Here is a 16538-nt window from a genome sequence, read left to right as displayed (position 1 = left end):
ATTAAAATGCTTTTTAGTCGATTCAGATATGTGGGAAAGCTCAATAGTGGAATTTGGTCCAGGGTTTTGTTTATGAATTTAATGGCAATGGGTGGTGGGGGAGTTTTGATTAAGTTGACATGCATTTTGGTGTGAAATGGTCTTGAACCACAACAGCCTTCAACAACCTTATTCCGCCTACCAGTTCCTGTGTATAGGCATTAGGGAACAACAAAGGCCACCACAGTAATGCAACCCTTTGCATATTTCAGTGTGAATTGCCGAAATTTTCCTAAGCTCATTAAGACACAACACATTTTTAGAGCACATTGTCTTTCTTTGACCCCTCTTTTATCTGTCCCAACAGCTGTAATAGATTTCAACTATATAATCACTTCTTTTACTATATAGCTTTTTGTGCAGTTGTTGTTTCTAGTAAAACGGCTTGTTGTTGAACGTTACGACTTATAAAACGGAGTTTGTTTTTCCCTAACACCTAATGACATGGATTTAAGATAAGGAATTCTAAGTGGTTAAATAGTAAATCCATTAACAGGTTTGTTTGTTTTTTTCATTGAAGCAGTTTACCAAAACTTGTTTTGAGTGATTGTGGAACACGTGTTGATTGTGACTTTTAATGAGCTCCAGTGTTTATTATAATAATAGATTTCATACAGGACAACACAATACACTGACACACACAGCAGTATCCTAATTGCTGTTCCTTTTTGAGCAAGGCTCCCAATAGCCAGCATAACAGAAACTGATAAATACATTGAAACAAACGCTTTAGAAAACAAAACAAAAACATAGTGAAATATATTGTCATTTTCACTTGTGTTTGATCAAAGTTCTTCAACCATGTTATTCCTAACTGAACATTCATATTAGACTTTATTTCATCCTGATTAGATAGGAGGGTTTAAAGGAAAAGTTTATTTAAAAAAATACTCAATTACATCCTTTTCTTTTAAGGATAACGTTGCTTGATTACAATTTGTTTTTGCAGTACTATATTGGTGAGAACAATTCTTAATTATTAAAATATTAAGAATTGATATGAAATGAGTAAAGTCCCAAGTATAGATAAAAGTCCCTTTTCAGTGTAAATGAGAATGGATTGCGTAAATAGAAGGGGACTATAATATCCTTACTTCTCCCTCTTTTGCAATTATAAGTAAATATATTAGTGATGTGCAAAAAATGCTCCAAACATGCAAATTTCAACTGACCAAGGAAGAGAAAGAACATGAGCCAGTCAACGCTTACATCTGCTGATTAGTGAGATGAGAGTTTACCCAGCATTACTCAAAACCTATATCCTGGATGTCCAGGAAAATGTATGCCTAATACTTCACCTTTACTTAGGTACTTAAAAGACATAAAGACGAGTTTTGTTCGTATACATCAATAGGTGTATAGCTGATGTGTTTTGCTTGGTTCTTATAATGTTTGATTTACAATCATACTACATTAATATTTAAGTGTGTGTGTTTACTGGAATTTGTGAAATGGTGTCATATTTTTACTATTGATATTATTTAGGGTTGAACAATGAGGAATACCAAGTGGTTATTGGAAATGACACAGATCATCATATCATTGATGACTTGGATCCTGCAAGCAACTACACATTTTACATTGTTGCATATATGCCAATGGGTGCCAGCCAGATGTCAGAGCATATCACACAAAGCACACTTGAAGATGGTAAGACATTTGTTAGTGGGTTAGTGGGTATATTGTCGGTCCCAGATCGACAAATGGTTCAAGACCAGCAGATTTAGGCCTAGGGGTAGGAGGGCGGGTGCTCAGGTCAGACTAAAAAGGAAGGGCCTGCGGTCCCCCATCCCTGCCATTCTATTAGCTAATGTCCGCTCCCTCCAGAATAAGCTGGACGAACTGCTCCTATTACTTGGAAGCAAACCCTCGATCGAAGGCAACTCCCCGGTTCTCTGCTTCACAGAGACCTGGCTAAGCGACATGATCCCAGACAACTGCCTCGACCTACCGGGCTTCAATCTCTTCCGAGCAGACCGTGTCCCCGCTCTCTCAGGGAAAAGTAAGGGTGGCGGAATCTGCTTTTACATCAACGGCGCTTGGTGCTCAAACACAACCATCCTGCACAGAAGCTGCTCTCCAGATGCAGAGATCCTTCTTATCAACTGCAGGCCCCAGTATTCACCAAGAGAGTTCACCTCCTATGTCCTGGCAGGCGTCTACATCCCCCCGGATGCGGACACCAAGATCGCCCTGCGTACACTCAGCGACACCATATCAGCTTGGGAGACCTCCCTCCCGGACTCCCTCTTCATCATCCTAGGAGACTTTAACAGAGCAAACCTTCGCCAGGAGCTGCCTCGGTACAAGCAACACATCACCTGCCCCACCAGGAACCAAAACACCTTGGACCACTGCTACACGGTCCTTAAAGATGCGTACAAGGCTACTCGCCGGGCTGCCCTAGGCAACTCCGACCACTGCCTAATCCACCTGATCCCCACCTACAGAAGGCTTCTTCAAACTACCAAGCCGACGGTCAGGACTGTTAAAAAGTGGACTGAGGAAGCCAAGGGTCAACTACAAGCCTGCTTCGACAGCACGGACTGGTCGGTCCTGGAGGCTCCCTGCCTAGATGAATGGACGGAGAATGTCACCTCCTATATCCGCTTCTGCGAGGAGGCATGCATCCCAACAACAAACATCAAAGTCTTCCCAAACAATAAACCTTGGTTCAATGGCAGGTTACGCCACCTACGGAAAATCAAAGAGGAAGCACACAAAACCGGCACCCCAGAGGAGTTTAGGGAAGCCAGGAACTCCTTGAACCGAGAACTGAAGGTGGCCAAGCGGGACTACTCAAACAAACTAAGACAGGACCTTCAGTCCAACAACACACGGGAAGTTTGGAAAGGCCTCAGGGCAGCAACAAACTTCAAGCCCCCTCCCCAACACACACTTCCTAGCACTGCGCTAGCCGAGGAGCTCAACAAATTCTACTGCAGGTTCGAGCACCTACCCACCCACTCCGAGGACCTAGCAATCTCATCCCCTCCCGAGGAGCCTCCTGACACACCCCCCCAAGCTGCCACTGACCTCCAAGCACCGGTAATTGTCCAGGAGGCTGACGTACTAATGTACCTACAGAAGCTCAACACCAGGAAGGCTCCAGGCCCGGACGGCATATCCCCAACCTGCCTGAAAATCTGTGCAAGCCAGCTGGCCCCGATCCTAACCTCTATCTTCAGCAGATCCCTGACAGTGAGCGAGGTCCCTTCCTGCTTCAAGAAAGCGAATATCATTCCGGTCCCCAAGAAGCCAGGTGTTACGGATCTAAACAATTACAGACCGGTTGCCTTAACTCCGATCATCATGAAAACCTTTGAAAGACTGGTCCTCCCCTATCTGAAGGGGTACACCGCCACCAAAACAGATCCCCTGCAATTTGCATACAGGCCAAACCGGTCCGTGGAGGACGCCATCAACATCAGTCTAGCACACGTCATGAAACATCTGGATAAACCCAACTCCTACGCCAGGATCCTGCTTCTGGATTTCAGCTCTGCTTTTAACACCATCTGTCCGACCATCCTGTATGACAACCTAGCACGACTTGGCGTTGACCCTAATCTGTGCGCCTGGATCAAGGATTTCCTTACGAACAGGTCACAGTTAGTCAGGATCGGCGGCTGCTCTTCCAGTGCCAGAATCACCAACACCGGTGCCCCGCAAGGATGTGTGCTGTCCCCGATTCTCTTTTCACTGTACACAAACAGCTGTACCTCATCCGCTGACTCTGTCAAGGTCATCAAGTTTGCGGATGACACCACCATAATAGGCCTCATAGATGAAAACGGTGAGCACGATTATCGCAAGGAGATTGAGCGAATCCTCGGGTGGTGTAAGGAAAACAAACTCGTATTAAATACAGCAAAAACTGTGGAACTAATTGTAGACTTCAGAAGAAACGCTCCGGCTCCCAATCCGGTCTCCATTGATGGTACCGAGGTCTCGAGAGTACACAGCGCTCGGTTCCTTGGTACCACCATCACGGACAATCTGAAGTGGGATGTAAACACCTCCGTAATTCAAAGGAAAGCCCAGCAGAGACTGTTCTTTCTCAGGCAGCTGAAGAAGTTCGGGATGTCACAGGAGCTAATGATCAGCTTCTACTCTGCCACCATCGAGTCTGTCCTTTGCTCCTCCATCATTGTCTGGTACTCCGGGGCTAATGCAAGGGACAAGCACAAACTCCAAAGGGTAATCAGTGCTGCTGAGAGGATCATCGGGTCACCCCTGCCACCCCTGGACATCCTTCAATCATCAAGAATGAGGTCCAGGGCAAACAAGATCACTCAAGACCCCTCCCACCCGGGCAGTTGCTTCTTCGACCCCCTTCCTCTAGGTCGCCGTTATAGGTCCATCCTCACTAAAACCACGAGGCATAAAAACACCTTCTTTCCCCAAGCGGTTGCCCTACTTAATTCATGCACTCTCCCAACCGACATCCCCTAATCTCCCTCTGCCACCCCCGTGCGGAATACGAGCACGGAAGGAACTATCTCCAGCTGGCCACGCTGCACCACATGCCACCGTACAAATGTATGTTGTATGTTGTACATAAGATAGTCCTGCCCATCTGATCTATGAACTGCTGCTGCCTGTTAAATTGACGTCAGGGTGTCTCTGTAGCTAAGATCTGTACCATGTGCTGTTTGCCAACTGCTGCTATTGATCGTCAAACTGTTGTAGTGTGTATGTAGATATCATCTGTTTATCTTCTTTTCACCAAGTTGTTGTTAAGCCAATTGCCGTTGTGTCCACAAAAAATTCCAGGTGCGGCTCCTGTCGCACTTGGCGAATAAAGTTGATTCTGATTCTGATTCTGATACAAGCCATATGCTTGGTGACCGCTTCAAAGTGCTAAAAGACCACTGCATTAATTTTAAGATACCTTACAGTGTGATTTTATATTGCAGTTCCACTAAGAGCTCCAGAACTCAGTCTGACAAGCCGCAGCCCTACAGATGTTCTGATCTCATGGCTCCCCATTCCACCAAAATTTTGTAGGGGGAAGATCATACTTTACAGGCTATTGTTTCGAATGAGCACTGAAAGCTCTGTCCAAGTTCTGGAGCTCCCTGGGACCACTCATGATTATTTCTTGGAGGGGCTGAAGCCAGACAATGTCTACCTTGTTCGTATAGCAGCAGCAACAAGGGTGGGATGGGGAGAATCATCTGCCTGGACATCCCACCAGACACCCAAAGCTACCAGTATAAGAGGTAAGTGAGCTACCAAGCTGCACCATAGCTAAAATCTTAATTTTTTAGTTTTACTATAATTTCATAGATATTTTTGTATATTATTTTTACCATTTGTGACACATTAGCTTACACTGAAGATAAAGGTTGGTTGAGTCCCAAAGTAGCAGGCATTTCTTTTTTAGCTACACTGAGAGCTCAGCTCCAGACAAGACAAGACAAGACACATTACATTTATATTTTGCTTTTCTCCTGGTGGACTCAAATCGCTTGAGCTGCAGCCACTAGGTGTGCTCAATAGGCAGTAGCGTTAGGGAGTCTTGCTCAAGCTCCTCACTGAATAGGTGCTGGCTTACTGAACAGGAAGAGCCAAGATTCAAACCCTGGTCTCCTGTGTCAGAAGCAGAGTCCTTAACCACTACACTACCCAGCTCCAGTGATAATGTAATTAATAGCACTTACCATTGCTTTTAACACAATGTTACTGTTGCAGTTGTGCTCATCCAGTATGTTGTAGACTTCCATTTAGTTAAGTTACATGGTTATTTTGTGTCCACTGATTGCATGGGTCCTACATTACTTTAGAACCAGCCTCATACTCTCTACATCTGTACTGTAGTCTAAGGGGAAACCTAAGCGTGAACCTTCTGCGCCACAGTAATTGTTACTAATATAGCACTTAGCACGATCACCTCTGTCATGCATAGGTTTCTCTATGTGGTGCATTTATCTGCATCTGATAGTGTTTGAGTACCTGGCCTGGAATAATTAGCTGCACATTGTTGTGCTGCATCTGTAAAGCTAGGTTCTTATGCTCAGATGAATCAGGGAGAAGCGGTGATGTACAGCGCCGAACGATCGTTCCCCCCCATCCGTCTGTAGACATCGGCACAATGCGAAAACTAACGATCGGCACAAATGAGCGTTCAAACAATCTGGAACACTACCATGGAAGTCAATGGGCATCTGAACGATTGCTCATTCAGTGATCCAACATGACAGCTGTTCATTAAGAACGATCGTCATGGGAAGTTGGATGTCTTTTGCCATCATTTAACACATTTTCACTAAACGATGTGCGGAGATGTCGCACAAACTGATCATTTGTTGGCTCAATTTGCAAACAAAATCTTCAGACTGGTATGAAACTTTAGTGAAGGTATAAGACATTTGTTTTTACATAACATTAGTTGTACCTATAAATTGGATCGTAGTCGAATTTAAAAAAAAAAACGTTTTTTAATTCTTCCAATAATTTAACCTCTGAGAAATCAAGGATTTTTTTTTCTTTTCTTGCGAAGGTGTATTCTCCCAACAGTTTAATTAACTTACATTCCAGTGCTGGTACAAAATTAGGTCCTTTACTTTCATGTGAATACAATTGTGTTGTGGAATTCCATTGGAGGAGTAAGATCTAGCTGATAGGGCTACACAGCTTTCAGTGAAAAAAGGTCTTCCACAGCGCTGACTTATAAATAAGATTTAAGTCAGGTAACCTGAAAGCTATGTAAGGGTCACAGAGGCCACTCTTTTGTGACAGACAGAGACAAACATGACAGGCATTCACTGTTCTTGTGTATTTCTTGTTCTGGGTCAACAGAGGAGCCTAGCAATGGCTGAACTCAACAAACCAGTTTATTCAAAACACATCTTGCGATTTAATCATCGTTTATCTGGTATTATAAGCCCAATGGAATTTCAGAAAAAGTAACATTTTTTGGGAAAATACCTAATAATAAAAAACGAAATTCTTGTACACATGCTAGATTAAAATCAGCATAGGTGGCTGATAATGACTGCCTCTGCTGAGAATTTAGCGAAAGAACAGCAATTCTTGTCTCGACCAGTGATCAGCCCATCGAATGCCAAAAGCATTGTTCTTCTCATTCACCACGCCCGCTGTATGACACTCTTCAGCACTGCTCCATCAGCCCACCTCTCCCCACATAGCAACAGAATGCACCTCTAGCCTGGAGATGTGTCATCTGGCCTTGCTCTGCATCACACTATAGTTGGCCACACACGATACAATAAAATTATCTGATTTTACGGGAATTTGATAAAAACAATCGGATTTTCCAAAACATCGAAAGCTTTTTTTTTTTTTTTTTTCATTCAAGCAAGAATTCTGATCAGATTTCCAGTTTTTATTCGATAAAAGTCTATCGGGAGTGCTGTATTTTTATGTTTTATGAAAATTAAATGGTGTAGAGTAGATTGTCAGTTTCCTTATACTGTATATACTTCCATGCAATTTTCTGAAGCATTTTCAATCATCTTTTTCATAATGTTTGTTTAATTTTTGTATTTTGTCTCTAATTATGTATCTTGTATATTGGTGTACACTTATTTCTATTATGTACCCCATGTTCGTTTCTTACGTTGTACAGCGCCACGGAAAATGTTGGCGCTTTATAAATCAATAATAATAATAATAATTGGGTGAAATTTGAACACAGGTGTGTAGTACATTGATCAGATTTTTTAAATGTTACAGTCAGAAAAATGAACTGCAATTCTTGAATTGAAAAGATATTTTAAAAATTGTATGGTGTGTGGCCACCTTTTATTGCCAACATGCTTCACAAGTAATCCTGGAGCAAATAGTAGTGCCCACATAGAGCCCTGATCTCAACATCATTGAGTCTGTTTAGGGTTATATGAAGAGAAAAATGCAACTGAGAGAGGCAAATATGGCTGTAAGAGGAACTGGGTCAGTGGTGTTTATTGATGACATTACTGATGACAGAAGCAACAGGATCAATTCTGAAGAATACAGGGCTATGCCATCTGTTCAGATTCAGTCAGATGCTGTAATACCGGTAGGATGATTCTTTACCACACAAATGATCCAGAGAATACTGTGAAAACAACTTGAGAGATTTGAAGTCCAATATTTTTGCAGTGGTTAGTCAGTCACATGACTACAGTCCAATCTGACATGCATTCCACATGCTAATTTTAAATTATTTTTGATCATTTAAAATCCAGGGTGGCATCTTACAAAATTACAGAATTTGTGTTACTGTCCAAATATTTATTGATTGAACTGTGTATATGTCCATTTTAGTTATGTTTAGTTAAGTTATATGTCCAGACATATGTTTAGAGATCTAAGCAGCTTTGCCACTTATGGCTGCTGAAAAGTCTCTCAGTGAAAGACTCGAGGGTCTTCAGAGGAAAATCAGTTATTGCAACAATATTTGTAATACATTCTTCCCATTGCTTATAGCCTTCCTATAAACCTCATTAACACAGTCTTTTATTCTTTTGTTTCATGCTTTCCTTGTTTTCTAGTTTCTCAGTGTTCTGTAGTGCAGCAAACATGGGAAAAGGCCTCTGGGAAATGTTGGCGCCAGGTGAAGCACCTAGTAGAATATCGGCAATACGCTTTTCAATACCTACCTCTCAAACAAGGCCTTCCTGTACCTACTCCTAACACTAACCATTCCCCTAGCTACTCCTAAAACAAATCCTCCTGCTTCCCTACACCTAAACTACCTATCCCTTCTTTAACATAATCTGCTACTCACTATAAGTCTGGCACCCAAAGTACACACTGGTTGCCACTTAAATTGCAGTTTGTCGGCGCCCAAAATTACCATGCTGCGCGGTGCCCAACCGACCTGCATCATGCAGTGCAACCTTCTCCTCTCTGCCTCCTACCTGTGGTGAAGACCACAAGCACATTTTGTGGATGGATCTTATCACTATTATTATTATTACTATTATTATTATTATTATTATTATTATATATTTTGTTCAGAGCTAATCAAACACCTTAAGAAGCCAGTCTAATTCTTGTAACCCTGGTCCAAAAGCTGACAACACAATTACATTTTTAGCAACTTTTACAGCTGACAAGCCCTAAAATACTAGAAAAGGGGAAGCTATAAATTACAAATTTCAAAAATCAATTGGCTCTTCATGCTTTTTTTTTTTTTTTTAGTTTAAGCGAGAAGTGTTGTATACTGTATAGAATTGACACAGTTGATACTAACTAGTAAGGTTAGTAGTTTGGAAAAAAAACAGAAGCTTGCCTTAATATTTCTACTTTAATATTCTAAAAATGTTACAAGGGATGATCAATGGGACGCAAATAGTTCAGAGTTGATACAGAATTATGCTCCATTCAAATCAAGCCGAGGTGGGGATTTAATAGGCCATTTTCAAGCTGCATAGATTTTTAAAAAATGATTAATTCTGCATCAGCTCTGTATAATTTGCACCTCATTGTCCATCCCTAAATTGTAATTATCAAATTGCAATAGGATAAGCAAACTTTACAAGTAAGGGCCAAAGGAAATATACTGAAATGGAAGTTGGCCATTAATAACGATAATTTATTGACATAAATTGTTTAATAATATATGTTTACTATGTTTAGCACCAAGATCACCAGAGTTGCGCCTGGATCCCTTAAATTGCACAACAATAGCAGTGAGATGGCAGCAGGATCCAGAGGATACCGCCACTATACAGGGGTACAAGCTGTACTATAAGGAGGAAGGGCAGAAGGAGAGTGGACCTATCTTGCTGGATGTCAAAGATTTTGATTACAACATAGGAGGACTAGGTGAGTGCCACGCTAATTCTTATACCATTATATCATAAAGCATCCTAGAACTTGACACAACAAACATGCTGTAGAATAAATGTGCAGTAATGCATCAAGCTCATGTGAACTTGTCTAACTTTTTGACAAGCTCATGTGAACTGGTTTAACTTTTTGACAAACTCATGTGAACTGGCTTACCTTGTTGACAAGAAAAAGACCAACAAATACCATCTCCTTGAGATGATTCGGCCATCGTGTCACTATTGTTTATGAGAGTGCAATGATCTTCTTTTTTTACAGTGTTATTAGTGTCAGCATGCTAAAGAGGTTGGGTAGTACAGTATACATACGTTTATTAAAATATGGTTGCATTCTTTGTGTTTTCTTAACAGAGGTCCTAAAGTTATTGCTAACACAGTATCCCACACCTTTAAGTAATGCTGGATACACACGTTGCGTTTCCGCGTCGATGCGGCGTTTGATTCGCGTCGATTCGATTATTTCCAACATGTCCGATTCGCAGGTCGATGGATCGTTAGGTCGATTTGCCATACTTTACATGGCATTCGACCTAAAAATAATCGAAATGCGCTCGGAAATGCTCGGAAAAAATCGAATCGACGTGAATCGAACGCCGCATCGAACGTGGAAACGCAACGTGTGTATCCAGCATAAGACTTTGGGCCAGCTCATTTACTGACATGGAAGTGATAGTACTTTCCTTTTTAGGAAGTTGATACTATCCTTTGCAGTGTTGTTTTTAATACAGGGATTTTAGGTCACTTTATGCCTACTCTCACAAACCCTATGCGTGGAGCCATATCTATTCCATATATTGCATTGAAGTCCGGTATAGATGTCTGCAAGTTGGATTATATGGCTCTATAAAATGAAAGTGGACCTGAACTCTTGCACAGGGCTGAAGGATAACAAAGCAATGTACCCTGTATGTATTTAGATATTTTAGCCTGTCTGATCCCACCTCAGACTGTGACTAATCACAAATTGTATTTTAGTTTCATATGTTTTTATTGAAAAGAAAAGATCAGTTTTTAGGTTACAGGTAGGAGATAATCTGATAATACAATTGCTTACAAGTTTTCAATTATGGATATACTGTTTCCAATAAAATTATGTTTTACAGTATATAGTTATAATTACAATTTGTATTTTGATCTCTCACCTGTGTCAGCTGACTGCCACGACAGAGAAGCTAATTGGTAAACATAGGATGTTAACAATATGTCTGCTTCCATGAAAGCAGGAAGTAGATACAATGCAGATTTATTGCAGAACTTGTAACAGCTGTAACAAAGAAATGTTTTTCTTTAAAGGGTATTATGCTGTTGTGGTTTTTTTTTTAGAGCAGAGAGGAAGTTCTGAGTTCAGGTCCACTTTAATTGGCTATCCATGCACTATAAAGTATGCCTAGTTTACAAAATGCATCCTTGCATAAAAGAATAATATGCATAGCTTTGCCTGTGTTTCACTGCTCTCAAGTGATTTACCATGATTGCTGCTTTTTGGACTAGATGGCAATACTGTACTTTGCAGTGAAGTATTACTGATAACAGGGAGGCCACAACCAGACAATGCAATCTAGGAAGAGATGTGAATGGCACGGAAATTGGGAGAGGGCAGTCATCCAGCCTTAGGTTATCTGCTGCTTGATAATTTATCCTTGCTTGTGCAAAGGATTACATAAGAGGCAATACATTATGATTTTTGCTTCCACGGTATACATATTCATTGGTGCCATGACTTGTTAAAATTGTTTATTTTGTCAGTCATAATTCCATTAAATAAAGCAAAGACATAAGTGAAGCCGGAAGACGTATAATCATTCCAGGAAGATACTATAGGTTATTTGTGGAAATAACATTGGTCTATTTATGTGTCTTTTACCACTCATTCATGTATGGTATACTATTCTGCATTATTGTAGAATTACTATAATCAGTGCCACAACCCAAGCTTGGACATTTTCAAATAGCTAATTTTACCGAGATAGGTAATTGCACCGGAGGATAGTAAAAAGTTTCCTGTAATCATTCCCAATAGATTGAGCACTTAATTGCCACATCCCCATTCATATAAAATATTTAGCCGTGCTTAGTAGTTTCATAACTGCAGACCAGAGCTGTGAAGAAAAATTCTCCTGAGTAATGAGACAGAGAGAGCACCAATCACAAATCCCTATTTAAGGCTAATGGGGCTGTTGCCAGCCCAGTCAATGGAAATTAGGGGTAAAATGGCTGAGTTAACACAGTGTAGAGCTTGATGAATTACGATCACAGAATCTCTGTGAAGGTGATTAATCAGCAAGGCTCCCCTACAGCTGCCTCAGAGTTTACTATCCAAACTTCATTAAATGGAGGAGTGTGTAGTTCATTTTTAGAGCCGCAAGTCCCTCAACATGTTTTATTTGAAAAAAGAAAAATCCCTTTTAGCTTATTAAATGCTTGGCCATATGACATGTTAGGCCATTGGACACATCACATTTGTTACTATAGTGGCATTTACATCACTAAAGTAAACCAGAACTTAAAATATTCCTGGCTTCTAACAGCTGCATTACTATGTACATCTGTACAGACATGCTTAGAACAGTTATGCTTCCACAAGTGTGTATGGCATAGATTACATCTACAGTCTGTTTTGTGTATGAAAGCTGCCATCTTGCTTGTGATATTACCACTTGTAAATTGACATGCAATGATATTATCTTGCATTTCAACTTACTACCCAAGCCTTGTACCCAGGCTAGTTGGTTCTCGGCTGAGGCTCCTCCCAGCTGAGGAAGGCTGACCCTATCAGTCTCCTGCTCACCACGGCAGCTCTGTGACGCTCCATCAGCCCTCCTCCCCTCTCCATAACAACACAACATTTGTATAGAACTCATCCCTAAACTCACCTGAGGAATCAAGGCCTGATCCCTGTAGATGACAGACCTCATATGTTTGTAAGAGGCTTAAAGCAAACCTGTAGTGTACAAAAAAAAATAGATACTTACCACTAAAGAAGGAAGTCTCTGGATGCTACAAATCATGGAAACCATCTCCAATGATTATGGATTTAAAGGACAACTGAAGTTAGAGGTATATGGAGGCTACCGTATTTATACAATGCCCATTGCCTGGCAGCCCTGCTGGTCTGTTTGGCTGCAGTAGTGTCTGAAACACACCAGAAACAAGCATGCAGAAACACCTTATCTGCTTCATGCTTGTTCGGGGTCTATGGCTAAAAGTATTAGATTCAGAGGATTAGAAGGACAGCCAGGTAGCTGGTATTGTTTAAAAAGAAATAAATATGGCAGCCTCCATATTCTTCTTGTTACAGTTGTCCTTTAAATAACAGTGAAACATTTGGAATGATGTACAGAATTACACTGTTAAAGTATCTAAATGTATTTGGTTTTTTTTTCAATCTATGTTTTCTGTGGGAGTGATGTGTCAGAATTCTGCCTCTTTTGAGGAATGTTGCATAGATTTATATTATACAAAGTAGACGTCATATCCCTTTAAGATGCAGGTGGTTCTGTCAATCCTCCATAATTGCTCTAGTTCAAAGCCCATGAAGCCCATGTTTTATTGACTGTGCTGTATATGAATAGCCAGCTGACATGGTATCATCAAAGGCATTTCCCCATCTTTTCCATATTAATAATGTAAATCTCATTTGCATATTGCGATTGAACTGACTATATGTAATGAGTGGTAGGAGAGGGGATCATGTAGAAATGTAACACACATGTGGAGATAAACAATTTTTGAATAAGCACAACATATACACATATTTATTGGAATTTAGGACACATCAACAAGTAGCAAGCTTTATTTTTAGTAGGTAAAAGGGAAATCAGGTTGACAGCCTTAAAAGAACAGCTGCTGGAGATATTTTAAATAGTAACAGCAAAAAGGTTGGCGTACATGCCCACAAAATGTCAAAGCTAAGTTGGTTACTCGGGACAAGGAGAAGGCAAATGTATTAAAAACTTAAAAAACTAATAAACGTATATTTTTCATGCTGTCTATACATCAGGGGAATCTGCTGTTAGCTATAGTGGAAAATGGAGCAATGCAGACTCACCTCATATGAGTGAATGGGGGTTGCTTGTTCATTGTGTCAAAATGCAGCCAGATGGTATTTTTTCCTTGCTGGTCCATACCCGCTCTCCATAAATAAGATCATGTGGCTGAAAGGGGACCCCAGGAAGCATATAGTATGAACAGAACTTACAAAATGGTCTGGGTGTCCACATGTTGTAGACCCAACAGCAATATGAAGTGTCACATTCTTCTTTGGATTATACAGACATACTGTAGATATAAGGAAGAGTGGTATGATGTTCTCCTTTTGCAAATCACTAATAAGACCATACTTTAAATAGGTAGTTCAGTTTTGGGCACTTATTAACAAAAAAATATTTTCTGGAATTGGAAAGGGTGCAGAGAAATGAAGCAGGTAAAAAGTTAAAAATGGCTCCAAAATAGGCGCCAATGCTAATAGCTGCAATTAGAGGGTATTACCTGTAATTCGAGTGCTGGGGGCACACAATCAAATAGCCGATGCCAGGGTCACCTGCCATGCAAATTGCAGCTATAAATAGCAGGCGCAAAGCTATAAAAATCGGGTGTGGGCACTAATTGTGGCTATTAACATTGCTGCCTATGGCAGCCCCGGAAATATCAGATGGGCAATGGGGAAGGTCTTTAGGCTTAGGCAGGGGGCTCCTTAGGGTTAGGCACCACCAGTGGAGTTTAAGAGTTAGGTACCACCAGGGGGGTTTTAGGGTTATGCTGGGAATACACCATGAGTTTTTTTGGCAGATAGATGACTCAATAGATAATTTCCAACGGGTCCGATCTGATTTCAGTAGTTTTTCTGATCGTTTTTCTTATAGAAGTGAATGGAAATCGATCAGAAAAACGATTGCAAAAACGATTGGACAAGCGATCAGAAAGTAAATCTGCCAACAAAACACATTGGGCTTGATTTACTATGTGGTGCTAACCTACTTAGCACGTCTAAAGTCTTTAGGCGTGCTAACCAGGGTGCTAAGTAGGTTAGCACCGGTTTTCTCAATCAGATCGCGCACTAAGAACCGCGCGCAAAGTTTTGCGCACGCAAAGTCCTATGCGCGTGCTAAGTCCCATAGGCTTAAGTGGCACTTCGCGCGGAGCGCCCTGCGCTCTGTGCAGTGCGCGCGCAAAACTTTGCGCGCGGTACTTTGCGCAAGATTACTACTTCTCACATTTAAACTGAGTTTAGACGTGCTAAGGGCCAGTGCTAAAGTTAGCACCGTTTTGTAAATCGAGCCCATTGTGTATTTTCAGTATTACAGTGCGGGGAAGTGGTTCCTTAACCACTTGAGGACCAGAGGTTTATACCCCCCAGTGACCAGGCCATTTTTTACAATTCCGCACTTCACAACTTTAATGATTTATTGCTCTGTAAAATAGCTTGGCACCCAAATGAATCTGACCTCCTTTTCTTCCCACTAATGGAGGTTTTTTTGGTGGTATATGAAAGCTAGTGCGATTTTTTTTTTTTTTTTTTTTTTAATTAATTAAAAACAATTAAAATTTTTACAAGTTTTTATTGCAGTGGCTGAATAGAGTACTGGTTAAGGGCTCTGCCTTTGACATGGGAGACCAGGGTTCGAATCCTGGCTAGGTCAAGTACTCAAAATTCAGTAAGGAGTTCAAGGCAAGACTCCCTAACACTGCAGGGTGGCCTCTTGAGCGCGTCCCAGTGGCTGCAGCTCTTGAGCGCTTTGAGTCCGACAGGAGAAAAGCGCTATACAAATGTTCGGATTATTATTATTATTATTTTCCCCTTCCCCGCTAAATTGGCCCTACACTCGATACTTACAATGGCTCTGGCAGAGATTAGATTGTGAGCCCATCAGTGGGACAGTTAGTGACAAGACAATATACTCTGTGTAGCGCTGCACAAGATTTCAGAGCTATATAAATATTTGTAAAATGAATAAACTGAAAACACAGCCTGTCAGAGCTAAGCAGCCGCTGGCAAGCTGGTAATCGCTGCTGCCGTTTTTTTATAATTACGGGAGCCTGTGCGAGCACAAGCTCCCGTCTAATTTCACTCCTCGCGAGATCACGCCATATGGCATGGCTGAGGAACAAGAGAGCCACTCTTCAGCCGCCATCCTGCTTTAGGCGGTCTCAGAGTGGTTAAGGTTAGCAATCTTCAGGGAGGTTGAAAGGTTAGGCACCACCAGGGGGTATGTTCACTTGGCGCTGTATTTCAGCAATTATTCTGAAGGTCTACAGTACCATTCAGCTCCATGTTCCTCTCTTATCAGCCCTAAGTCCCCTCTCCTCCTATGACTGTCTGTAATGTGGTGACTGCACAGTTGTGACCTTATTTCCACTTATTATGGCTTGGATTATACTTGATATTTGCTGCTATTATATTTCTGACACAAATCCATTATCCCATAAAGGTGAAACAGGTTCTGTTTTCTTTTGTATCCCTTTGAAAACATGTTTTACACGCCGAGTATAAGTTCTGGATATAAAGGAGACTCTCTGCAAGATTTGTTCATTGTTGTCTGTGTCCTTGTTGCTGACATATTTTAACTTCAGTTAGATTTACCCGAACAGGAGCGGTATATCTAACCATCATGAATATAGACAGCAGTAAAATTCTTTCTAGTGGGTTTAGGAAATGAAAAACCTCCCTTTTGTTGACACAAATGGTGATAAAAACAT

At 41.1% G+C, this 16538-nt stretch overlaps 1 protein-coding gene across 1 annotated transcript in view; it reads left to right on the top strand.

Annotated features, from left to right (window-relative positions):
- The window catches only part of PRTG (protogenin), a 182738-nt gene that overhangs the window by 98338 nt on the left and 67862 nt on the right, over nucleotides 1-16538 (top strand). Inside the window, exons 9-11 of the mRNA XM_068272524.1 lie at nucleotides 1525-1689; nucleotides 4959-5264; nucleotides 9631-9819. Coding sequence (XP_068128625.1) covers nucleotides 1525-1689; nucleotides 4959-5264; nucleotides 9631-9819 — 660 coding nt within the window. The remainder of the gene's footprint in view (nucleotides 1-1524; nucleotides 1690-4958; nucleotides 5265-9630; nucleotides 9820-16538) is intronic.

This window comes from Hyperolius riggenbachi, chromosome 3, assembly GCF_040937935.1.
Source record: "Hyperolius riggenbachi isolate aHypRig1 chromosome 3, aHypRig1.pri, whole genome shotgun sequence".
Lineage (NCBI taxonomy): Eukaryota > Metazoa > Chordata > Amphibia > Anura > Hyperoliidae > Hyperolius > Hyperolius riggenbachi.
This window is presented reverse-complemented; position numbering and strand designations above follow the sequence as displayed.